Below are 27,354 nucleotides of genomic sequence, written 5' to 3'. Positions count from 1 at the left end.
GCATTTACTGTCACACAGCATGTTAAGCGCTTCATATGCTTTATCCTCTATAATCTTCATAATGACTCCATCAGATAGGTACTCCTTTTATTCCCATTTTGAACTTGAGGGAAATGAAATTTAGAAAGGTTAAATCACTTGCATAACTATATGTCAGTGAAGTCATGATTTTAAGCCAGGTTATTTGACTCTAAATCCATCAGACTTAATATTACCCCATATTGAATTTGCTGGAATTATATTCAAAGGGGTGTCTGTATGTGTGTGTTTACGATTTTTTTGAAGTCTTGTGTTTATGAAAATTTCTGAGTCATCTTATTCTTAGCGGGTTGTCTGACCTCCAAAATATGAAAATTGTCCACCCTCTACTATGAGTTGGTAATGTGTATTGACTTCTGTTAGAATTATTTGAGCAGAAACAATCTCCTGCAGCGTCCAGGGCAGGGTCTACACCTGTTGGGTCTAAATGTTCTATTCACAGAACTACTTGTTTAGTTCATCAGGAAGACTTGCAGGTCTTAAACTGAGAGCCCAGTGCTTTACAGACATGAGGCATCCATTGATTTCCTCTTGCTACTCATCAAATATCTGGAGAACTAGAAAAGTTGTAAGAAAACAAGCAAGTGAGCCTAGGGACAAGGAAATTTTAAATTTGGAACATTCCATGTGACTTTATCATCTCCTGATGAATTAGGCTTGTCTATTGAGAATATGCTATTTAATAAGAATTTTCAACATCTATAGTAAGTAAATTACTTTTATTTATTTTCTTTGAACCAGAATTCAAATCACATCCTTTCTCTGCTTTGACATTGTCATATATAACATAAAAGTCTTAGTGTCAGACTAATAACAGAATTTTGTTCTGATGGACACTGTAAGTAACTAACACCTCCCTTAAGACATAAGTAGACTTTCTGCACTGAGAAGGCTGTGTCCTGGTTGTTCACTTCAATAACCAGAAGAATTGACAGTGATCATTTCATTTGTGCTTCACTGGTCTCAAGGTGCATGAATGTATGCAATGAGACAAACTAAGATGCTCTTATGAAAATATCAAAGCAGCATTTAGGGCATTTCTGTGTGTTTAAAAAAGGAAGAATACAAAGGGAAACTAATATCTACTAAGCACAGTTTCTTTTTAAACTTTGTCCTAGGTACTTTAATATTCACTAACCAATTTAGCTCTCTAAAAGTGAGTGTTTTATAATCCTTTATTAACAAGTGCAGAATCTCACTTAGCTCAGGAGGTTCAGTACTTTGCTTAGGGTCCCATAGTTGGCAAAGAATACAGCATATACAAGTCCAGGTTTCACTTCAAAACCCATATAGTTTGTGCAACTAACTACATGATATTTTGTGGAACTAAATGGCATTGAGGACCTAGTTTTAGTGAATTGCTTCTGTGTTTTAATAATGGGCCACTGGAACCTAGAGAAGTAATGTAGTATAATAGATTAAAAACATGAAGTTAAGGCTTAGTGCCATTTCTTTATCCAGAATAGTAACAAAAAATCAAATGAGACAATAGATATGAAATACTGAGAATACATTTTCTGTTGTTATTAGCTGTTGGTATCGGCCCACAAAACAGGGGCAACCAAGTTCCATGGACAGTGACTCAGCCACTCAAGGATGTCTGGTGGGCCTGCCTTTGGAAGCTGCTAGGATATCAGTCCTCATTCTCTCTGGGAAGGCAGGGTCAGGAGAGTTTGATAGTATGATCCCAGTGAGGAGGTGCTTCAGCAAAGTGGTCAGTGTTACCAGAGTTTTTTAAACCATGCTTTTTGTCAGGACATCAGCCAAGGCTTGAAGCATCCAGGAGAAAGCATAGATTTATCAACAGCAGTTGCAACACCTGTACTTGGACCCCACGTGGTAGAATTACAGGCCAAGCACCCAAAAGTGTTTATTTCTTTTACCTTACTATACAAAGTTCCAGCAAAGGGATAGGGAAAGCCCTATCTCATTGATTCCTCTCCCATGTTTATCATTGCTTAAGCAGTGTGTATTTTGGTAGCAGGAACACCTGGCCTTTAGATGCAACTTAATCACCATCCAAGGATTACCTTTCTCAGATCATCTTAACATGATGTCTATGCAATGAATATCTCAAGTTTCCAGTTATCCCAAAGGACACTGATCTCACATTACTAATATCTTAAAGTAAAAAATAATTTTGCTCTTACCTCACACCATATACAAGGCTGGGAATATTCTGACATTACAAGTAGCATATATTTTTGTTATTACAATTCTAAACTTTTTAAATGTGTATAAGATTTCCCAGGTGGACAGATCCTTTGATATATGATTTAAAAGGGATAACCATAATTGAGAGGAACAGTTTCTAAAATATGATCATTTTCCCCCTCCTAGTTCTTTGTTTGGTAGTGGGGCTGAGGAAAGGAAGGGGCAAGTTTTGTTATTTCAAATGAGAGCACCAAACCTAGTATAGTATCTCAAGCTATTCAACAAGTCAGATGGCTTTTTTCTTCTACTTCATTCAGAAATGCTTAAGAACTGACACTTAATTTTGTGTATTTGTAAAATACATATTCCTACTTCTTGTTTTTCTTCTTTCCATACATAATTTCTCATGTATTCTTCAGACATCCATCTAATTACTGTTGTCTGTTAATCTGAATGGAAATGAATAGGTTCCTGTGATACTTTTTTTTTTTTTTTTTTGGTACTGGGGATTGAACTCAGGGGCACTTGACCACTGAGCCACATCCCCAGCCCTGTTTTGTATTTTATTTAGAGACCAGGTCTCACTGAGTTGCTTAGTGCCTCGCTTTTGCTGAGTCTGGTTTTGAACTCCCAATCCTCCTGCCTCAGCCTCCCAGGCTGCTGGGATTACAGGCATATACCACCCAGTATTACTTTTGTTTCTATTGCATGAATTATCAATTTTGGTTGAGAGGCACAAGGGACAAATATTTTCTCCTTGTGATATACGTGCCTCTATAATAAAAGAAATAGTCACAAGTACATGGGGCTTATCACACATACAAACCAGGCAACTATCCTATATACCATCGAATTCATTTTATAGAAGAAGAAACTGAGGCTTGGAAGCTCGTATGGATAATAAAGAAGGAAGTCTTGAACCTACATAGCCTAGACCCTGTGCTCTTGACCACCAAGACACAGTGTCGGTATTTCTCAATGAAGGGGCGAGAAGGATAAAATCTCAGGAATAAGTGTACCCCCAACAGGTGGACATTCACACAACTCAGCTACAATTAGTTATAGAATGATTGTCTCTCACACCAAGTAAGGTAGCCAGCATAGGACAAGTGCTTTCTCTGGCACCTGTGCCAGAGAGGAGGTATTACAGGTTGTACATCATTGAGTTCACATACACACACAGAAACACATACACACACACTTTTATGAGGGCAATATTATGTCTCTGTGATAACTGAGGAAATGGAAACTTAGACAGATTTTCAGTTGTCCAACATTATGCTGCTGTCCACCCAAGCTATCTCCCTTTCCTTTCTTTCTTCTCTTCTCCCCTTCCTTTTTGTTTGTTTATACTCTAAGTCCCAACCACAGTGTAGAGAGTGGTGCAGAAGTGCAAGACACGTGGGCAGGGACACCGGCAAGGGAGCAGGTGTGATACTCTGAATGAGGACACCTTTGGCCCTGAAAGGCCTCCCTCCAGTGAGCACAAAATAAAGGAACATGATATGAGTTTAGTGCTGCCCAGTTGATATGAGGAATATTGAAGTTGGAAAGGACCTTAGAGATCAGCAAGTCCTGTGTCTCTAGCCTCACAACATACAGAATTGCTTTGACAGCTTTTTAAAAATACAGATTTTGGGGTCTAGACCCAGATCAACTGACTCCAAGTGTCAAAAAGGAGGTCTAAGTGTCTATTTTTAAAAGCCTCTCTGTAGTCATGAGCAGACCAGTAATTGAGAATGAATTGTAGTCAGTCTTCTCTCTTATGGATGAAATAACTAAGTCCCAAAGAAGTCAAGAGATTTGCCAAAATCCCAAACAGTTGGAGCAAAATCAGAACTCAAATGTAGAGTCTTGGAGGCCCAGGATTAGTTTTTATCTTTGTTAAGTTATAAAGAAATGCATTCCTTTTTGTTTTGGTGTTTGTTTCAAATATGCTTTAGAATATGCAATGGAAATCCCTTTGTCTTGCAAAGATGGTCTACAATTCATTTAAATGAATTTAACCACGTGGTCATTTACTGTGTCTTCCTCTAAGTGTTATTACATGTTTACCATGTGCTTTAAGGCATCACAGTATGGTTAGGAAGAGTAGCAAGGTTACCAAAATGGAGGATCCTTGCTATAATCTCTTGCCAGTTTTTTTTTTTTTTCATTCTGTTATTCAGAGACACGTAACTGTCTTTTCATTTCAGCAAAATGTCATGTTCCTTGCAAAGGTTTTGAACATTGTGCTCAGCTAGATATTATCTCTGAGTTCTAATAGAGCACATTAAAATAAGAATTTGTTTTTGATTCAAGAGTTATGAAATTAAAACCAATCCAATTGTTTAATCCCCCATTTAAACTTTTAGTCCAAAGATCAGAAGATTTTGGTTTGAGTCATAATCTATCTGCTTATATCTGTGATACTCTGGGCACACCGTTGCCCTCCTTCCAGAATCTCAAATTCCTGTCCCACAAATGAGGATAATAACCCCCATCACACCCCCATCACCTAATGCCAGGGTTAAAGGGCAAATCCATTGAACAATGACTGTAAACTGGCTTTAAATATATTGTGGGATATATTGTATACCTGTATTGAAATTCTACTCTGCACACCATAAATAGGTGTGATTAAAATGATAAAATTAGTAAAATGAATGTGGGGCATTGTTAGAGGCACAAGGAGGGAAGGCCTTTAGGAGAGACTCATATCTCACCCAAGACCAGGTGGCAGACCATCAGAAGCACAGATGAAGATCTTGGATGTGGCCAATGATAAAGCTCCCAGCCCCCTGGAGAGATCATTTCCATGTGGCCTGATGGGCCAACTACATTAGTGGAATTAGTGGCATATGTGGTATTCAGACTCATAATTACATTGAAGAATATGATGTTGAATCAAGGAGGAGAAGATTAAGCATAGACATGGTTTGGATTTTTCCCCCTCTGATCAAATTTAAATTTCAGTTCCACATTTTACAGAGAAAAAAATTTAGTAAGATCACATTTTAAGTTTTAAGACATTTTAATGAAGTGAAGAAAGCAAAGATGATACCTACATTAAATGCTCATAAAACCTCCCCTTTGTATTTCATGAAGTACAACCATCCTTTCAGTAATTCAATTTTTTTTCCTTCAGTACTGGAGATTGAATCCAGGGGCACTCAACTACTAAGCTAAATCCCAGCCCCTTTTTAATTTTTATTTCTAGATAGGATATTGCTCAGTTATTCAGGTTGGCCTTGAACTTGTAATCTTCCTGCTCAGCCTCCCATGTAGCGAGATTACAGGCGTGCCACAGTGCCTAGCTCAATCTGTAACTTTGAAACCCTATTTTCAAAATTTGGTCAAAATTAAATGTCACAGGTCAGCAAAATATCTAATCACATTTGTTTGTTTTCCCCAACCTAAGTTTGAAAAGCTGACATCTATTCTTCTAAATTTAGTTTAGTGTACGAAAAAATTTCTTTTATAACGCATATTTTCTATAAAGTTGATCACATTTACAATTAAATTATTCACCAAGAGTATTTATGATATATAAGTGGGTTAGAGATAGAGGTTCATTTAATTTATTTATTTCATTATGGTGTACAGTGAAGAATTAAATATGTTGCAGGCCAGGAATCAAAACAATTACATTTGCTGTAGAAAACACTAAATCTAAGGACTCTGGCATGAATAATATTATAATCCAATGCTTATTAGACAAATCTTTCTTGGGTTGAAAGATTGTTGCACACAGATGGCCTTGTTTACACTGAACTTAGAGTTCTGTGTACCATTTTGGACTCTTTATTTTAAAAGTATAAATCATTTTTTAGAAGGAGTATAAGTGGAACATAAAATGGGAGCCAAGATTTTACAGAACAAATTCTATAATGAAGTAAAAAGACAAAATACACAGTCGAATTTTATAATCTATCCAGAAAATAGCTGAGTTGTCACAGAATGGATGAATAAATCCAAATATTTGAGAGATGTCATTGCATAAAAATGAGAGGAACTTTAATGACTGAGGAAGTAAAACCTAATTTGATTTCCTCTGAAAACATAGTTAATGTCAAAGCCATGAGGGTCATTGTGGACATTGCTCTCAACTTGAGATGATTAGAGAAGAGGTCAGATGTTTTTAGGAAACAGCTGTGCATTTATCTTGGCTATGGACTTGGAAACGCAATAGAATTTATGAATAGATTCTGCATAATTGTGGTCATCCCAAGAGGGAAAAAAAAAAAATCCAGTATTAGCTTAAAAGCAAAAACTCAATACAACTGCTATAGTCCTATGTCTTCTCTTCTCAATGAACTTCATTCCTCTTTCAAGTCTGGCAATGGTGAATAGTGGATGGATATTTGCAAATAGATAAATGACTCTGTTTTTGTGTGACATGATTTATCACCTTCAGGATAAATTGATCGTTTGAGTTTGATCTCCAAGGTAGCAATAAAATGTTTGTTTTACCAGAAAGGCACTGAAACTCAGTAAGAGAGCTCAAATTCAACATCACTGCATTATTTCAGGAGCCCCATAGCCAAGAGAATGCCCCAAGTAATTTGCTTCTTTATCTCTAGAGAGACACATGGGCATTTAGTTTATGAATTAAGGCCAGGAAGGGCCTTAGGCATCTGATTCAATAACAATATTCCCAGTCTAAAGAACCAACTCAACTCTGGTTGCATTGCAGATGAGTAGGCCACAGTGAAGAGTGGTTCTATTTTTAGATTTGGATAAACTATGAAATACTTCTAGAATTTTTCCATAGATTTTTCACCCAAAATATGCACATTTAAATGTCCTTTTTTTTTCTTTCTGGAATCCCATTCTAATAAGGCAAGCCTATAGATCAGGTATTTCTTAAACCTATTTGGCTGGAGTAAAGCATGAATCCATATCTTGTGTTGATAACTCCTGTTCTTCTAAAATATGGAGACAAGTTCATGCATCGCTCTCATGCTAGATTGTCATCAAGGCAGAACAGAACTGGACTGGCTTTCACTCTATAGAACAACCACAACTCTATATAATGTTTACAAACTTATATTCTCACTCTTATGCAGTTTCTTAGATAATAAGAAATGTCTTAATGAAAATACACAGGAAGGTAAAGGGAAAAAAATACCTAACCAAGTGTGAAAATGGTAGACATGAAGAGAGAGTTGGTTTTGTTTGGACCAGAGGCTGATTGAATGTGAAATGGCTGAAAGTTGAACCTACCTTCCATACTGCCAGCTTAACTTGTTGTAATAGAGTTCATTGAGTGTTATTGTGCTAACAGGTAAACATCAAAATTAAATGACTTAAAAATAGGCTCATTCTTCATCAAGTAATTTTCTAGGGTGGTGTTTTGGAGAATAAGGCAGAGCCCTTCCTTTGTCTCAGATGGGGACCAAGATTTCTCAGTCTCATATTTCCACTATCCTTCCTGCCTCAGCATCTTCACCATCCAGCTGGAAGGAGACAGAGCACAGAGACAGGCACGCGGGAGGAGTTACGGGCCAATGCCAAGAGTAGCATGCAGTATTTCTGCTCACATCCAGTCACATGGCCACATCTAATTGCAAGGAAGGCATGGAAATGAAGACTTCTCCTGTGCCCGGGAACAAGCAGAGAATGGAATTTGGCAGACAGCACGCAAAATTTGCCACATTCACGGTCCTGATTATTGAAAGCTTTGCTCTTCCAAGATCATTTCGTTTTTAGTAAGAACTATATACAACACAATTTCAAGAACACAGGAAAATACTTTTTACCTCTTCAAAAGCATTGTTGAAGTAGATCAAACACAGCCTTTTTGGTAGCCCACCCCAATGTCTTCAATCTTTAAAAGATAGGTTTGTGTGTAATTCACCAAATATAATAAATTACAAGGGAAAGCTAATGTCACTGTGCCCACAAGACAGTGAGATGCAGGCTCTCTGGCATGAGCATTTACATATCCTTTTTGATCCCTTGTGATGTATTTTAAAATAATGGCAGAAGAGAGTGATCGTGACCATTACAGGGTAATATTTGTGTAATCCTTTACCCTGGTAAGAGTGAAGAAATGATCATTTGAGCCACACAACTCTCTGGAGCCCTTTCCTATTCTCCTCTACCCCCTTTAAAGTGAAAAACCCCCATGTTTGGATCATTGAGGTTGGAAACTGAGTAATATCACTTCTCCAAAATAGATTTAATAGTAGGGTGGCTGGGGAATGGTTTCCTGACCTGTTTGAGGGAGAGTCCAGACCCAGAGAAAAACATGGTGTATAAGTTTTCATATCCATTAGTGGAAAAGAATCAGATTTAGGTTATATTTTTAAAGTCAATTCTTGTAGAACTATTACAGTTTTGTGTTCAACTGGAATCTTACATAGACTTAGTTAACCTACAATATGTAGTGATAATGATTTTCACAAAGGAGTCATAACTTAAAAATTCTTATTCAATTGAACCTTTTTATAAATTAATTTCTTCTAAGTCCAAGTACATAATAGCCAGGGATATGATTGAGAATTATTTAAAAACCCCTGCTGTCAAAAAGTAAGTCATAATCTCTGGGGATTTAGGAATGGGGAAAGATCCTCAGAAGTTCAGATTTATTCTAATATCCTAACCAATGAAATAGCTCCCCACTTCCCAGAACTGGCCAATAATCACTGGAGGACTCACTGGAAAATAACCATGTGCTAATAGTGAGAATTATTCTGAAAATTCACCTCTAATATTAACTCACCCGTGAAGGGGGTGATCTGTGTTTCCATTTCCAGCCATTCCATTGCTATTCTTGTCCTTTTCTGCTCTATAATTGACAAAGATGCACAGTTGCTGGGAAACTAATGAAAATCGAGCTCAGAGTCCCTCTCTGATCTGAGGACCTTCCAGGTAGCAGCTACACATAGGTTTTCGTAAAACTCGAAAAAGTAAGAAATTTTTATATTATTTTTTCTCAAAACAGACTCCCCAAATTGTACCACTTTGATATATCACAATACTTGAATCCCACCTCAGATTGCATCCCACCCCTGATTGTTTGGTGATTATTGAACAAACAGGAAGATATCTAAAATAATCCCATTAAAATGCCTTTTTTAAGATTCCAGCCTTCTCAGAACCTTTCCAGACTGATCAAAGTCATTAGTTGATGCAAATCTTTCTTTAAACAAGTGAGCAATTCTTGACCAAACTGAAAAATACAATAATGAAGTTCACTTGAAGTAGAACCACACATAATCATAAACGATAACCAAGAGATAGTAGGAAGTGCTGCATATAAAGATATTTGTGCATTCACAATACAAATATTTATTGAGCAACTACTATGCTAGAGGCATTATTATAGGTGCTGGAAAAACCTTAATGAAGAAAGTAAATAAAAATATCTGTACTGTGGAGCTTCTGCTCTAATGGAGAGATAAATGGGTAATAAAAATTTAGGATAATAAAATGGGTAAAACAGATAGTTTATCAGTGCCTAATAACAGCGTGGGAAAAAAATAAAAAGGAAGGAAACTTGTGACAGGCTCAGAGATTAGGGATAGCAATTTTATATAGGGCAGTGTGGGAATGTCTCACTGTGAAGGTGACATTGAGCTGATATTTGGGGAAAGACTATTCCAGGAGGAGAAAAGTGCAGGTGCAAAGGCCCTGAGAAAGACACATGTACACCTGTTTCAAGAATAGAAAAGGACAGTCTGAAGCAGAGTGAGAAAGAGGAAGAGATGGAGGTGCAAGATGGACCAGGGGTCCATCGCCAAAGGCCTCAATCTCTGAGGACATAGTGATTACTCTGAATAAATAAGATGCCATGGGAAGATGTTGTCCAGGGACTTGCAGGGATCTGGTTTTCATTGTAGCAGGGTCACTTCGACTGTAGTATAGTGCATAACTATGATGGGGGGCTGGGAAGCAGTGGGGAGCATTCTGTTAAAATATTGGTGTTCCAATGTGGGCTTATTAAAGCAAGTTTAGTTGCTCCATATCACAGAAAGTATAAATAAATACAGAAACACTCTCCACCCCCACTTGTTTAACAAGCTACTGTTCCTCTTTAAGCTTTAGCTTGATGAAGTAAGTCAGAGGAAACCTGCACTTTGGAAATACAACCCCTTAGAAGTGGTCAGAAAGGCAAAGTTTGGTAGTAACCTGTTGCAAGCAGCACAAGGCAAATACAACCTGTTAGTCCTTGAGGGGCCATATCTGACTCCCAGGTCCAGTCCAACCTGGAGAGCTGTGCCCTTCTACTGTGCCCTCTGTACTCTTAGCTGAGAGCAGCAGATGATATCTGAGAGGGACTAGGTTTCATTCTACTACATATGGATTTCCACCGTTCCCAGCACCATTTGTTGAAGAGGCTTTCTTTTCCTCAATGTATGTTTATGGCGCTGTGGTCTAGAATGAGATAACTGTGTATGTGTGGGTTTGTCTCTGTATCTTCTATTCCATAGCATTGGTCATCATGTCTGTTTTTGTGCCAACACCATGCTGTGTTTGTTACAATAGCTCTGTAGTATAATTTAAAGTATGGTATCAGATGCCTCCTGCTTTGCTTTTCTCACTAAGGATTGCTTTGGCTATACCTGGCCTCTTATTTCTCCAAATGAATTTCATGACAGCTTTTTCTATTTCTGTGAAGAATATCATTGGAATTTTAATAGGAATTGCATTAAATCTGTTTAGTACTCTTGGTAGTATGGCCATTTTAACCATGTTAATTCTGCCTATTTAAGAACATGATCTTCCATCTTCTAAGGACTTCAATTTCTTTCTTAAATGTTCTATAGTTTTCATTGTAGGGTCTTTCACCTCTTTTGTTAGATTGATTCCCTAGGTCTTTTTTTTTCCCTGAGGTTATTGTGAATGGGATAGTTTTCCTGATTCCTCTTTTAGTTGTGACATCATTTTTTATCATAATAAAACAAAGACACATAACATGAAATCTCTGAAATTTTTAAGTGTATAGAACTTTATTGCTATTACAAGCACAGTGTTGCATAACAGATCTCTGTAACGTATTCATCTTGCATAACTGGCACTTGAAAGCCCAATGGAATAGCAACTCCCAGTTTCTACTTCCTTCGGACTCCAGAAACTACCATTCTACTTTCTGCTTCTACAAGACGAGTTTTGGTACTTCATATAAGTGGAATCATGCTGTATTTGTCCCTCTGTGACTGACTTATTTTATTTGGCATACTATCCTCAAAGTTCACCCATCTTGTATCATGTGACAGGATTCCCTTCTTATTTAAGGCTGAAAAATATTTCTTCTCATGTATATATCACATCTTCTTATCCATTAATCCATCAATGGCACTTAGATTTTTTTTCCCATATCTTGGTTATTGCAAATAATGCTTCCGTGAACACAAGAGTGCAGTGATCTCTCTGACATGCTGATATTATCTTTTTGGTAAATACCCAGAAATTAGATTGATCAGTCATATGGTATTCCTATTATTTTTAAATTTTTTGAGGAAACTCCATACCATTTACCATAATAACTATATCATTCTATAATTCTACTAATAGTGCACAAAGGTTCTGGTTTCTCCACAGCATTGCTGATACTTATTATTTTGAATAATGGGCATCCTAATAGGTGTGAGGCAATATCTCAGATATCAAACTCAAGCTATCATTTTCACCTTGAATCTCTTTACTGCCTCTGTTACTTGAAAGAACTCTGACAAGTAAGAGACAAATGTTTGTTTATGGAGAGCACCCAATATTTTTATCTCACAAGTGAGCATATGTCCTTTTATTCATAAATAAGTACGTATCCTTTGTGCCAGGTTTTTGTTATCTTGTGAAAAATGGGTAAAATTTAGTTCCTGCTCTTAAATGTTTGTTCTCCATGGTAATAAAAATATGATGTGAACTGTCAAACATAGTATCATTTAACTGCATAATCTGGCTGAGTAACTAAAGATCCTATCAGGATATACTTCTTAAATTTGATGTGAAGTTTTTGACAAAGATTGTCATCTGTGCGTATCACTGTAAAATGCTATTTTCTACAGTTTTATCTCTATAATCAGAGCAAAGTAAATATTAAAAGTGTGGATTTGGGGAAGCAATGTTTTCTTTACTTCAGAGAAGCTATTTTACCTGCAGAGAAATTTTAAATGAGCAAATGTCATTGACGTTAGTTAGAAACAAGTTTCACAACCTTGTGATTTTGATAACAATGGGTAAAATATTTAATTTTATTCAGAGAAAAGAATTCAAAATAGTCATTCATTTCTAGGTATACTTCCATTAAGCTTGAGGGTAAACCTTTGCTCTCCCTAAATGGCAAAGCACCAAAGTGGAATCCATTATATGACCAACAGTGTAGGCCACCATATTGTATGGCCAGTAGCATGGGCTACCATAGACATGTGACAGCTGGTCTAGGGAAATAAACAACAGTTCAGTTGTGGTCCCAGGTCCTCAAAGTACATCCTGTGTCTGGAGACTGAGGTCTGAAGTACTGTTTCTGCCCATTATATTCAGCTACAACCCCACCCGAATCTTCAGGACCTCCAAGCCTTCCAACATTTCCTACCAGGAAATTGCTCTTTCTCCTCAGTGAGGAATATCTAGAGAAAAATCAACAGTCTCCACCCTCTCCCTAGATGTTATCACATTGGAAGTATGGAGTAGGGTGGTGACGTCATAGCAGCTGAAGTTGTAAGTGCAATCTGGCTCCAGCATCTGTCACCTCATTGATTGCCAGGGTTGATCCACACAATTTGGCCCTCAGTTCCTTTCCCCTCTCACCTCTCCATTTAGAGTCTTCCCAAAGTCAAGCATCCAGATAAATAGAGTCAGGTAAGGCAAATGACCTAGACAGGAGATCACCCAGGAAGATAAGGAGTAATAAAACTAAAACATAGCTGCTAAATATTGGGAATGTGCTAGCTGCCAGGCAATGTGGTAAATGCTTTCCAAACATTTTCTCTTCTAACCCATATAATGACTCCAGGGATAAGTGCGTAATTATCTTTATCAGGAAATGGAAGCTTAGAAAGGTACAGTAACTTGACCAAGAGCATACAGTTCAAAAGTAGTAGAACCAAGATTTGAAGTTTAACTCTGCTTTTCTAACTCTCAAGTAAATGTTTGAATAGGAACAGTGGGGTATCTCCCCACCTAACAGGGAGCATAGGATCTGTATTGTCAGTGTACCATTGTTCTTAACACCAACTGGCAGAAGCAGCTCTCAGATACTCCTGGTATTAGTGGAGGCTCCCAGGTTCCCAGCAACATTCAACCTGGTCTTTCCTGTGGGAGTTCTTCATAGGTTCTTTCATCATGGGAACTTCTGTTGATAGCCGATCCTAGCAACTCCTCCACTGGGATTCTCATTGTGTCTCATCTCAGGCTCCAAACTGGCCATCAGTGTTTAATACAAGGTCCTGAAAGCTAGAGTAGATAAGGGGAGTGATTTACCCAGGACAGTAGCAGGACCCTGGCTCTCAGGAAGAGACTGAATTGTGGTTGAGAAGAGATGCAAAATGTTTAGACCAGGAAAGCAGGGTCTAGCATCAAGCCAAAAGGATGAAAAACGACCCTGAGCAGAGAAATAATTACAGGGTCAGTAGACATGAAGTATGGGAGCAGTCAAAGAAACTGGCTAGAAAGTTGATTTAAACTGTATTAGCATCCAGTTATTCCACTGAAATGGAACAGCAAGAAGGTCTAAGAGTAATTTTGTTGGTTGGTCAGTTTGTCTGATTTCTGCTTATCTCTTGCGGGAGGTTGATTTCATAGAAAAAGAATGCAGAGCACACACCGTCTTCAAGAGCTCCAAGTGGAACAGATTTATCCTCATAGGGGACCAATGCAGCTGCATCATTGCCTCTCTGCAGCTGCTTTCTGGTAAAAGTCATCTCTTGTGAGGAGCATGTGCATCTTTAAATCACATAGAAGGATGCAAACAGGTAGGGCGGTAGAGCATCTCACTTAGTTACACTTGCTAAGACCTTTCAAGGACCCACCAACCCTCCCTTAATTCCAAATGAAATCTCAAACTCTGTGAAGGAACCCACCAAATAGGTTATGGCAGACTGTTTCACAGCCTACTGTTATGTTCAGAATTGGAAGAGTTAGAGATCTAGCCAAAATGTTGGCTAATGTGGACATCCAGGCCCAGAATGAGCCTTGGCATGCATGCCCCTTAAGTTAATCAAAATGCTACTTTAAAGAGTTACTACTAGAAGTCCTATCCAGATAAGGAAGCTTGTGTTCTTTAATGGTTAATAGGAGACTGTAATAAAGACATACATACAGTGTCCATTCTCCCGGCTCTAGGATCAGACAGGTTGAGTTTAAAACCCCCTTATAAGATTGATGGTCTTGAACACATTATGTAATGTCAAGCCCTGTCTCCATGCCTCAGATTCTTCATTGACCATATGGAAAATGTAGTACCTACTTCAAAGTGTTATTGTGAGGACTCAATGAGATGATACAGACAAAGCACAGTGTTTTGCACATTAAACTGCTCCAAATTTTCATTATTAGTTATCATTATTATCAACACTCTCATAATTGCATATTTTTACTCTCTTAAAATTTTTCTTTTCCCAAGCATCTGAATCTATGCTTGGGCTCTTTTAATTGGCAGTGAGTCAAAAGAGAATTTTCTCTACCAAGAGTTTGCTAAGGAATTCCTGGGCAATTCACTTCTTGATCTCCTTGGTAACAGCATCTAAGGTTAGGGCTACCTTACCTCTCATTGCCTTCTTGTTTTATTAATATTACCATGACATGAACTGTTTATAAAGTTATGTTGCAAAAATAAGTAGCTTATTTAAAGGCGTCTGTATTTTCAGCATAAATTAACTCTCAGTTAAATTAGGCTCTCTTTCAGAAATTTAAGCAAATAATAAGTAGTGTAATGCTCAGTTAATTTATTATCTGCTGAGTGAAAAAGTCCTGCCTTTACTTATTTATTTTTTTTAATCCAAAATGATCTCTCCCAAGGCAAGCTTACTAGTTCTAATATTTGAAGGATTTAATGAACAAGTTTTTTCTTCTGGGAAGTTCAAAGGATTCCCCCTTTGGTTTGTTTGTTTGTTTATTTATTTATGTATTTATTTTCTCTTTTGTGGTTTTCTACTCTGTTGTTTTATACTCTCCCTTTAATTGCAAAAATAATAATGTTTATCTTAACAAATTAAAAAATATGAAAGTATACAACTGAAAAGTAAATAGCCTTCTCCATCTCGCTCCCGAGATATCAGTGTTAAAAGCTGACATGTGTCTTTCCATGTATTTCTTTATACAAGCTTCTGACGCTCCCTGGCCTAGCTTTCCATAAGCACACGCAGCTCTCCCTATTACACTGAACCGTACAAAATTGCTATTTTTTATAGGTCCCCGCCATTCTTTAAGACCCACCCACAAATGGAGCCAGACATTCTATTTCCTGTTTTACACACATGCCTCAGTCATCCCTACTTGGTTTACTTTTGCTGCCTCGCTTTGACTGGATATTCTCCACTCCCACCCCAATTCTATCTGTACTTCAAAAATGCGTATCCGTTAACTTATCAAACTCCCTTTATATTCATTGTCTAAATCATATTTTGATTGCCTAATCCATACATGGTAGCATTTTAGGATTTGTATACTATTTAATACAGATGCCATATGTTTGAGGTTTTTTTCTGTAATTGCTTCATGTTGTATTGTGCGACCTGAACTTTATTGCCTAGTTGAGAAGTGCTGTGTTTAGTATATCTGTATTTATTCCATCGTTAGTCTAAGGACATAAGACAGACTGTAAAAGTTGATGCCTCTTTTGTAATGTGAAAGTCTTTACACCAATACTAACATTCAGTAATGCCTCATACTAGGGGTTCTCAGTAATATTCCTTTATCTTGCTAATTTATTTTCATCATAGAAGCATTTAATGTAATGGAAATTCACCATGATAGTGGCCTCAGACCCTGGGTACACTACTGAAAGCAAACTTTATTCTGAGAAAATTTGTTTCCTTAGAGTGATTCCCCAAAGCATTCATGACACTACATTACTTTGCCCCAAGATAATGAATTTTAGTGATTTGTTACGAAAATTCAAGTTATGTCTACTTGAGTTTTAAAAGTAAAAATCTAATAATACCTGTGAACATTTTCTGATCCTTCTCACAGTTAAGCTAATACTAATATTTCTCAGAAAAATATGATTTTATTCATATAGGTAACCACTTTGTAGATTGTGAGATTTTATTTTTGGCTGGTATTTATTTAAGTGGTGGTTGTTTTCATGAGTCTTTTAGTAAGAGGAAATTTAGCTTCAAATTTATTTAAGATGGATTTCCTTACTCAAGAAAATTAACTAAATCTCCAGCATCCCCCTACCCCCCAAAATAAGCAGAAAGAAAATTATCACCATCTAGTGGACAAATTATTATAGTACAACCTTCAAAAAACAACCAGTGCCCTAGAATGCCTCCTATCAGGCATTTTTCTGCCCTAGTAATAAATATTTTGGTTTTAATTGGTAATATTATGGAAAAAGTTAAATATTTTAATACATTTGGCAGTATTTTCCCAAAACATAAGAACAGTGTCCCTGTAATTTAGTTGCTTAATTGAACTGAAAAAATATATATTTTAATTTTAAAAATTACAGAATTTGGAGGCTACTTGATATTTACTCAGTTAAATTGAGAAAGACTAAACCAAAATCACCTTCCTATATCTCCTATATTTTCATTCATGCAGGAAGAAAAGAGGGCATTTTCTTTTAGTTTTTATAACAGAAAGATCTTCTTAATGCTAACGGGAAGTCAGTGCACATAGCTTTTATTTGAGCACTCATTCTTAGGTCCTCAGGCTTCAGCCTGAACTTCCTGAGCATCTTTATAGTAGGAAGTTCTCTCCTCTCCTCTCCCTGTTGAGCTGTATATTGCATGACTTCAAAAGTCCTCTTTAAATATCACTCATCTTTGGACTTCTCAGAGATCCAAGTGAATTAACCTTTCTGTCTTTATTTCTGTGTCTCCAAGTGATCATGGTAGGTGTTTACTGTTTGTTTAATTAAGCATATTTGACTACATTTGGGAGGAGTTTGCTTGAGATCCCCTAATATGCCTTGAATTCAACAATTAGAGACCCAGTTCCCCTCTGGCTTTCCTTGGGATTGCCATAAGTGCCACCTATACCAGTGCCTAACCTATCCAGGTGAATCAGACGTCCCTTTTTTGATATCACAGTTAGTGATATATATTTTTGGTTTATGTAATTATACAATGGACCTGAGGGAATTTCAGGAATGATAGGTGATTAAAACCCGTTAGCTCAGTAACTTGCCAAATAACTATTTTAGGACCTGGTATCCTTGTCTATAAAGTGAATCTGTTCAACTAAATAATTCTCATTGTGTAAGGAACCAAATATAAATGTATTTCTAAGGTGACACATTTATAAGAAAATTTTAAATTGGAAAATATATTTTTGGGTGGTCAAGCTACACTGACTTTTTTCTCTTCTTATACTTCACGGGTTGATTTGGAGGCAGGGTTCTTGTATCATAGATTTGTAGTTGATCCATGAAATATCTAACCTCTAGTTTATTCTTCTGCTTTGGCTTCTAATCTTTTGGTCACAACCCTATTAATAAATCCAATGAAGAAAATAAAGGACATTTTAAAATTTGTTGCCTAATAGCTTGGATAAACACTCTAATGGGGGAAATCTTGATGACATTTAAACTTAAATGCATTTGTTTATTTATTCATATAACTAAATTTCATTTATTCAACAATTTTTTTAAAATCATCTGCCTCCTGGACTATCTCCAGCTATCACTCTCCTCTCTTATGAACACACAAGAGTCGAATTTATTTTGATGCTTCTGGATGTTTCACTTAGAAAAGATTTGTAGAAAGCACATCCAGCTTATGAGTACTGTGATTTTTAAAAACATGTGTAGTTCTTTTCCCCTCCAAATCTAAAATCTATATTATTGAACAGAGCATCAATCATTCATTCAAACCACTTAGTGAAAGTTTGTTAAAAGTTTGTTTCATTCTTCAGTTTTGTCTTGCTGAATTTTGAACTTGGGGCCTCATACACACTAGGCTTAGCTCTACCCCTGAGCTACACCCTTAGCACAGTAGAAAGGGCTATTTTTTTTTTTATTATTGTAAACAAATGGGATACATGTTGTTTCTCTGTTTCTACATGGCGTAAAGGCATACCATTTGTGTAATCATAAATATACATAGGGTAATGTTGTTTGATTCATTCTGTTATTTTTTCCCCCTTCCCCCCCACCCCTCCCACCCCTCTTTTCCCTCTATACAGTCCTTCCTTCCTCCATTCTTGCCCCCCTCCCTAACCCTAACTCTAACCCTAACACTAACCCCTCCCACCCCCCATTATGTGTCATCATCTACTTATTAGCGATATCATTCGTCCTTTGGTTTTTTGAGATTGGCTTATCTCACTTAGCATGATATTCTCCAGTTTCATCCATTTGCCTGCAAATGCCATAATTTTATCATTCTTTATGGCTGAGTAATATTCCATTGTATATATATACCACATTTTCTTTATCCATTCATCAATTGAAGGACATCTAGGTTGGTTCCACAATCTGGCTATTGTGAACTGAGCAGCTATGAACATTGATGTGGCTGTATCTCTGTAATATGCTGATTTAAGTCCTTTGGGTATAGGCCAAGGAGTGGGATAGCTGGGTCAAATGGTGGTTCCATTCCAAGTTTTCTAAGGAATCTCCACACTGCTTTCCAGAGTGACTGCACTAATTTGCAGCCCCACCAGCAATGTAAGAGTGTACCTTTCTCCCTACATCCTCGCCAGCACCTGTTGTTGCTTGTATTCTTGATAATCGCCATTCTAATTGGGGTGAGATGGAATCTTAGGGTGGTTTTGATTTGCATTTCTCTTATTACTAGAGATGTTGAACATTTTTCCATATGTTTGTTGATTGCTTGTATATCTTCTTCTGTGAAGTGTCTATTCATTTCCTTAGCCCATTTGTCGATTGGATTATTTGCATTCTTGGTGTAGAGTTTTTTGAGTTCTTTATAGATTCTGGAGATTAGCGCTCTATCTGAAGTATGATTGGCAAAGATTTTCTCCCACTCTGTAGGCTCTTTCTTCGCATTGCTGATAGTTTCCTTTGCTGAGAGAAAGCTTTTTAGTTTGAATCTATCCCAGTTATTAATTCTTGCTTTTATTTCTTGTGCTATGGGAGTCCTGTTGAGGAAGTCTGGTCCTAAGCCGACATGTTCAAGCTCTGGACCTACTTTTTCTTCTATAAGATGCAAGGTCTCTGGTCTGATTCCGAGATCCTTAATCCATTTTGAGTTTATTTTTGTGCATGGTGAGAGATAGGGGTTTAATTTCATTCTGTTGCATATGAATTTCCAGTTTTCCCAGCACCATTTGTTGAAGAGGCTATCTTTTCTCCATTGCATATTTTTGGTCCCTTTGTCTAGTATGAGAAAATTGTATTTATTTGGGTTTGTGTCTGTGTCCTCTATTCTGTACCATTGATCCACCTTTCTATTTTGGTACCAATACCATGCCGTTTTTGTTACTTTTGCTTTGTAGTAGAGTTGAAGATCTGGTATTGTGATACGCCCTGCTTCACTCTTTCTGCCAAAGATTGCTTTAGCTATTCTGGGTTTTTTATTCTTCCAGATGAATTTCATAATTGCTTGTTCTATTTCTGTAAGGTACATCATTGGGATTTTAATTGGAATTGCATTGAATCTGTATAGCACTTTAGGTAGTATGGCCATTTTGACAATAATAATTCTGTCTATCCAGGAACATGGGAGATCTTTCCATCTTCTAAGGTTTTCTTTAATTTCTTTCTTTAGTGTTCTATAGTTCTCATCATAGAGGTCTTTCACCTCTTTTGTGAGATTGATTCCCAAGTATTTTATTTTTTTCGAAGCTATTGTGAATGGGGTAGTTTTCCTGATTTCTCTTTCTGAAGATTCATCGCTTATGTATAAAAATGCCTTAGATTTATGTGCATTGATCTTATATCCCGCTACTTTACTGAATTCACTTATGAGATCTAAAAGTTTTCTGGTGGAATTTCCTGGTTCCTCTAAGTATACAATCATATCATCAGAAAGGGCTGTTTTTGAAATGCTGTTCCAGGCCTGGGGCCTGCCACATGGAGTTGGGCAGCCACCACAGTCCTCCGGTGCCCCTGTTGTTAATATTGCCCAAACAAGTCCAGCCAAACACAGAGTAGGAAGCAAAAGTTTATTAGAGCAAGAAGTGAGGGCACCACACAGCATAGGAACTGCACAGAGCTCCTGCAGAGAGGAGGGCGTGGACTCCAGCGTTGGAGTTTGTAAGGAAATCCAGTCCTTAGGTTTTTGTCTCAATTTCCTGCTCCCTTAATTGGTTATGCTACCTTTTTAAAAGTCTCCATCAAGTTTACTTTGAGTATCTTGCTGTTTTGGCTATCAGGGTGAGGGGAGGTTGTGACATACTTTCGGTGATAAGAGAGGGTCCTGGAGACATGGTTACAAGAGATAATGATTGACATGGTCCAGAAACTTGTTTTTTCTTAAAGGGATGTCATTAATTATGGCTGGGGGTGGTTTTAACATACCAGGTCCCTACCTCCAGGTCCCTATCCTGTTAGATAAAACCTCCCTGGGGTTTTCAGTCACTCTTCATTGTCATTTCTCCCTACTCACCTCTACCTAACCAGTGCCCGGTGAAGCTCTAAGAATATTCTGGAGTCTCTATTTTCAGAGAGCTCACAGTCTAGGAATGGAGACTGGATGGTAAACATTTTCAATTCATTGTAAATTCTGTCATTAGGAATGGAGAAGTGTCTTGGGATCATAGAGAAGGAGCATTTCATGAATCTCTGAGTTACCAGGCTGAGGTAAAAGTCTGAGTCCTCAAGGATGAACAATAGTTAGGCAGGAAAAAGCAGAAGCGAGGCAGGGCTATCCTGTGCTGAGGGTGTGTTGCTTCAATAAGTGCACAGTGCACCTGATGCAGAGGGTTGCCAGTTGAGGTTGTGAAGATAAGTAATTGCAACTGAGAGAAACAGCAAAGACTTGTAACCTAGTAAAGAAGTTTGGGCTTCAACTTAAAGGTACTAGTGAATTACTGAAGGATTTTAAATGGAATAATGCTGTGGTCAGATTTCATTTTAAGGAGATTCTCACTTGGTATAGGTTGGAAGATGGGTTGAGGAGACCAATAGAAAAGCTATTATAATAAGGTAGGTGAGAGTTCATGGAATCCTAGATTTAAAATACCTGTAATAAGGAATGAAGGGAAGTGGATACAATGGAAATTAGTGGCTGGATATGTATATTGGGTATGGAAAGAAGCCCAGGTTTGGAGGAATAATGATAATAGGCATATAACAGATACTTGTTGAGTTGAACTCAAAGGTTTAGTGAATTACTATGTATTTGTTCTTTTCCAACAAGCAATCCTGTATTAGAAGAACTATTTTTAAAGAATGGTTTCTTTTTAGCCGAAATTGAGTTTAGAAAGATCTGTCTTATGTATCTGATCAAAAGTTAGGAAACCAGAATTTGAAGCCAATATGCGTCTGTGTTTCTTTTTTTAACTTTTGTTTATTTTAATATTATCATTTTTCACCAGCAGGAATCAACCATAAATTTTCTCATGGTAAATTCCTAAATTGAAGTTAAATGTTTTGGTAAAATATCAACACATAAGTGTTTACCACATCGTAACTCCTTGTCTTTCATTCACAGTTTTGATGTGGACAATGGCACATCTGCGGGACGGAGTCCCTTGGATCCCATGACCAGCCCAGGGTCTGGGCTAATTCTCCAAGCAAACTTTGTCCACAGTCAACGCCGGAGTCCTTCCTATATCGATCCGACAGCGATTATGACCTCTCTCCAAAGTCTATGTCCCGGAACTCCTCCATTGCCAGTGATATGTGAGTACCTTCTGGGCAGAAGTGAAGAGGGAGACACTACCAAAACCTACCCAATTTATCTCTAGAGTTGATGATGCAATAGTGCCAAAAATTTGGTCAACTGCATCACTCTTCTCTAAAGCAGAAAGAATGAGTAAAATTATACAAATCGCTCAATTCACAATAGCCAGATTGGGGAACCAATCTAGATGCCCTTCAAATGATGAATGGATAAAGAAACTGTGGTATATATATCCAATGGATATTACTCAGCCATAAAGAAGAATAAAATTATGGCATTTGCAGGCAAATGGATGAAGTTGGAGAATATCATGCTAAGTGAGATAAGCCAATCCCAAAAAACCAAAGGATGCATGATCTCGCTGATAAGCGAAAGATGATACATAATGGGGGGTGGGAGGGAGGCAAGAATGAAGGAAGGAGGAACTTTATAGAGGGAAAAGAGGTGTGGGAGGAGTGGGGGGAAGGAAAAATAACAGAATGAATCAAACATCATTACCCTATGTAAATGTATGATTACACAAATGGTACACCTCTACTTCATGTTCAGCCAGAGAAACAAGTTGTACCCCATTTGTTTACATTAAAAAAAAAAAAGAAAATGAATGGTAGATTTAAGTTGAATACTCTGTCACTCTTGATAAGACATCTTTATTTTCCCAGAAAGCACGCTGGGAAAAGTGAGGATTGCATTTTTAATGGAAACTTACACTTAATTGTCAGCTTATATTTATGTAGGACGTGGATTTAGCTGCCCTGCCACAATGAATATTTTCTAATATTTTGAAAAACATTAAAGTCAGTTAGAAAATCTCTGTGAGTGGATAGTGTTTTGAATGTATCCCAACTGATATATATTCAGAGGTTAGCACTGGGTTTGCCAGATCACTTGAGAGATGTTTTGGAGGTTTTTCTCAAATTAGACCAGTTTTGAAAGATGAAGCACTAGAGGTAAGCATGTAAAACATTGGACAGATTCAAATATCATTGAAGATATGGCACACACTGGAAAATAATTAAAACTGCAGATTTTGTACTATTTTTAACTCATTTTTGTAGCACATTCCATTCTTGTTTTTACTGTACTGTCCATGTTCTGTGTTCTGAAAGCTTCTGTGTAGATCTGCATTGCCATTTTTGGCAGCTTTCTGATCTCCACTTTCCTCCTCTGAGTCTAGACATTTGTCCAGTTACACTCACCATCTTCTCATAACATCATCTCAGAAATACGTAGTGGGTTGTAATTCATCTTATACCAATTAGACTCTATGAGGTCCCTAAGGGCCTGTGTTAGTCTAGGTATCCTAACAGATCATCGAAGTATTGAAGGTAGTCTAAGTGGAATTCTAGAAATGAAGTTGAGTTTTACTCTTCATTATAAACTATAGTTACTAGGGGCTATTTTTTAGCAGTTCTATTATTGTTGTCCACTCTTTGTTTCTAAACAACATTCTGTTCTCAGTGGCCCTATTTCTATGTTATTCTTATCCCACTTTCATAGGTTTGAAATTCAGGATATTTACCTATTTATTCACCCATAATGAAAACACTTTTTGAGACTTACAGTGTATTTACAGTTCCCAGTCTGGAGGGTGGAGTGGAGGTCTGGAATTTTAGGTCATTGTTATAAAATTTGGGGTATAACATCCTTAAAGTATTTACAAATCACTACAACAGCACAGAGAAGAGAAGGGTGTTTTCTGCCCAGGGTAGCAGTGCAGGAAACAACAGACTAAGGGAACAACATTTGCAAAATGTGAGGCATGGATGGCTCAGTTAAGGAATGACAGTCTACTTTGCATTGGGAGCAAAGTGTGGCAAGAGAGAAAGATTCAGATGCAGTGTAAGGGAGCTGAGAGCCACAGAGTTTCTTAGTTAAGGTTCACACCGATCTTATTCTTGTTTCCATGCATTGCGATCACTCTATTGTAGGATGTGGGCACAGGGAAGTGACTACAGGGAAGAGGTTCATGTCAGAATTCACAGAAACGAAGGAAGTGGCCATGGAGCAAAGAGATTGATCCAGATGCAAGAGAGACAGAGCTTACAGAAGTGTGTGTGTGTGTGTGTGTGTGTGTGTGTGTGTGTGTGTTGGGGAATAGGCATTAGGGAAGGAGAATCAAAGGGATTGCTAGTTTTTACCCTGAATGAGTAAAATGGTGATGTTTATGTGAGGAATAAAGGACAGAGAGTAGACCTGATAGCTGGTAATGAGTAATGTATTTGGCATTTACAGGCTGAGGATAGGGGAACAAGACAACCATTAGGCAAAAGGACAAAGAGCAGAAATAGTAGTCCAGAGGACCAGGAGAATTTAGAAGAACCAGTTACCACCTATAATTACTAGGTCTTTGAATGACAGTTGAGTGAAGCATTCCAGTCAAGTAATAGAATTAGAAACCCAGAAGGTTAAGGAGAGAGCTGAGAGTTAAGATCTGAGCAAGTACATGCATCTTTTGAGAAGGTTAATGAGTAAAGGGAGGGGGAGAATAAGAGTAGAGTTAAGTTTAAGGGGAGCTATGTTTTTAATTTGGAACACTTGAGACAAGTGAAAATAGACACTAAAATTCAAGGAAAAAAGGATAAAAATGGAATTGTTATTGCTGAAAAAATATGATCTGGGTTCAAGTAAAGAGATTATCTCCAAAAAGTAATAGAGACAAGTACTGTATTCCTTAGGAAGAAAAAGAAAGAAGCAAGTGGAAGGCGAGACATAAATCTGGAGATGAAGGAGTGAAATGTTTACAGAGTTAATGGCTAATGATCTCTACTTTTGCAATCATAGAACATATAGCCATTGATAACCAGAGAAGGATGAGGAACAACTAAGACAACCACCATGCAGATCAAAAAGAAAAAACAGAATGGAAATGAATAAAGGAACACTAAATATCCCCATAGGTAACAATAATGATTTTGAATGGAAGACATCTAATCCAGCTTTATCAAGGGCGAGACAATTTTGGTTTAGGATAGAAACCAGGTAAAAAACTCACAATGAATTAATAAACTTTATATAGTTTTGTGTCCTGTTTTCAACAATTGTAGTAAATCAACCTTCCAGTACCAGTATATATAGATTGTTCCTTCACACCCTCTACTCAAGATAGGAAGGATTAAATATACACGTGTATTTTATAAAAGGCCTATAACATTTCATATTTAAATAGGGCCTTTATATTCAAAGCCCACTGACAGGGATGACCTCATCTTACTCTGGACCAGTACAAGAGTTTCTTTATCAGCTCAGACTCATTGTAAAAGTGACAAGTTTAATCAGGCCATGATGCAATTCTATATTAGAGAAAAATAACATCTTGAACATGCTCAGTTTTCCCATTCCCTTGGGATATTTACATCAGAGAAATAAGATTTTCCTTTCACACTCACTAACACATGAAGCACATTCTTTCAACCAGGGAGATGTGGCTTCTGGAGGAAGAAAGATAAGTAGAATAAATAATTACTGATTCAGTATAAATCTGATACATCCCAGGTTTTCTGCACATAAAGGAGTATGCCTTCTCTTTATTGGACTTCTCCTGTGGCTATATGTAAGCTTGTTTTCTTACCTTATCTCATTCATAATGCTGTGCAGATTGTCCAATGTCTATAATTCATCTGTGCTTGAGGATTTTACATTTATCAGTCTAGTTAAACTTTCCTAATGAGAAATTTTAAGCACAAACAATACCAATGAAGGTTTGTGATTGTCTATTTGAATGAAATGCTTTAGAAAACCTTTAAACATTCAGTAATTCGGAATGTAATTGTTTAATTTATTTGAAAAGTGAGGAAAACAATCACTTCCTAGTAGATTGGATATTACTACTTTATCTTCTATAAATAATAGTGGGAAAGAAGTTGAGGCATATGCAGAAAAAAAGGCTAATAATGTCAGTAATAATAATCATAACTCACATTGCATGTTCTACCCTTTGTTTTCCCAGGTATTTTCACACCTGCTGTTTCATTGAGGTCCTCACAGTCCTTTCAATAGGGACATTATTATGCCACTTGCAGGCAAGAGATCCAAAGTCCAGTGATCTTAATCTTGTTTAGGAACACAAAAAACATTTTTACCATTTCTAGGAGAATATTATTTTGATAATGCCATTGGGAAGAAAGTGCTGTGAACTACTGCAGCAAAACTAAATTCATTTGACCAAATGAACTACTTGATGCTATGAAAATCTGGTCAAGCTCAAAGTAGTCAGAGGGTAATAAGACAAGAATGCAACCCACCCAGCAAACATACACAAGTCTGTTGAACTATGCTAACATTCAGGATCCTAAAAAGTTCCTCCCGACTGCCTGAGAAGAAGGGTGCATTGCTTCTAGTCCAGAACTGCAAAAGGCAGAAGGATTACCTGTTTGTCAATTCATATTTTTTATTATAGTTTACATGATGCTTCCTTGGCCCCACTAGGGTATCTCCAAAAATAAAAAGAAGACACAGCTAGTCTTACTAGATATAAGTAAAGTTTCTAACTCTGTCCTAGCTAGGTTTTAGATCTTATTACACTAATAAACATTTCCAAAGGAAACTGACTTGCCATTTGAAAGCCATCTTCTGTTAACTAAATTCAAAATGGTATCATGGCCAAAATGGTGAGTGTTCCCAACTGAGGTGTGAGTAAAGGGATGAGGACGAGGGTTCCCTAAATATTCTCTGGGGTTCCAGAGGGAACTCACATAGGTGTAAAGGATATTTGAAATATTCTTTGGAAACACAGAAACATCTGTCAATCACCTGGAAAGCAAAACAATGTCAAGTAGTTTCCAGTTTAGATCATGACATTCCATTCTGTTACCTCATGTTTGCAAAACTGGGTTTTCAGTGGTTGCTAGATAAAAAGCAAGTACTGAGCAGAAATCGACATGGAACCAGAAATGAGAAAGTCAGCACCCAATCTCATTTCAAAGTGAGAAGATGCATAGTGTTCAATAGGTATTACATTGTTGAGATAAGATTTTATTTAATTGTTTGGATCAAACTACTTAATAATCCCATTTGTTAGTTATTTCTTTGGGCCAATGCACTGCTATAAAAAATTAATGAGTTGTTAAGGATGCCATGGGCTAAGAAAGTTGGAGAACCTCTGCATTAGAGTGTTGATTCATGTCCTTAGGACTGGAGCTAAATAAAATCTTTACATAAAGAAAAAATTTGTCAGAAAAGAAAAAAACAATAGGTTCAAAGTCATGAATTATTTGACAAGTGCTAGAGTAGAGTATATCCTGTTCTTAATTCCTTTAGG

At 37.2% G+C, this 27,354-nt stretch overlaps 1 protein-coding gene across 1 annotated transcript in view; it reads left to right on the top strand.

Annotated features, from left to right (window-relative positions):
* The window catches only part of LOC124986645 (cAMP-specific 3',5'-cyclic phosphodiesterase 4D-like), an 833,189-nt gene that overhangs the window by 605,344 nt on the left and 200,491 nt on the right, over positions 1-27,354 (top strand). The window contains 2 exon segments of the mRNA XM_047555161.1: positions 21,903-22,006; positions 22,009-22,093. Coding sequence (XP_047411117.1) covers positions 21,903-22,006; positions 22,009-22,093 — 189 coding nt within the window.

The sequence above is a fragment of the Sciurus carolinensis genome, chromosome 6 (assembly GCF_902686445.1).
Source record: "Sciurus carolinensis chromosome 6, mSciCar1.2, whole genome shotgun sequence".
NCBI classification, from domain to species: Eukaryota; Metazoa; Chordata; class Mammalia; order Rodentia; family Sciuridae; genus Sciurus; species Sciurus carolinensis.
Note: the sequence above shows the minus strand (reverse complement) of the source record. Positions and strands in the feature narration are given on the sequence as shown.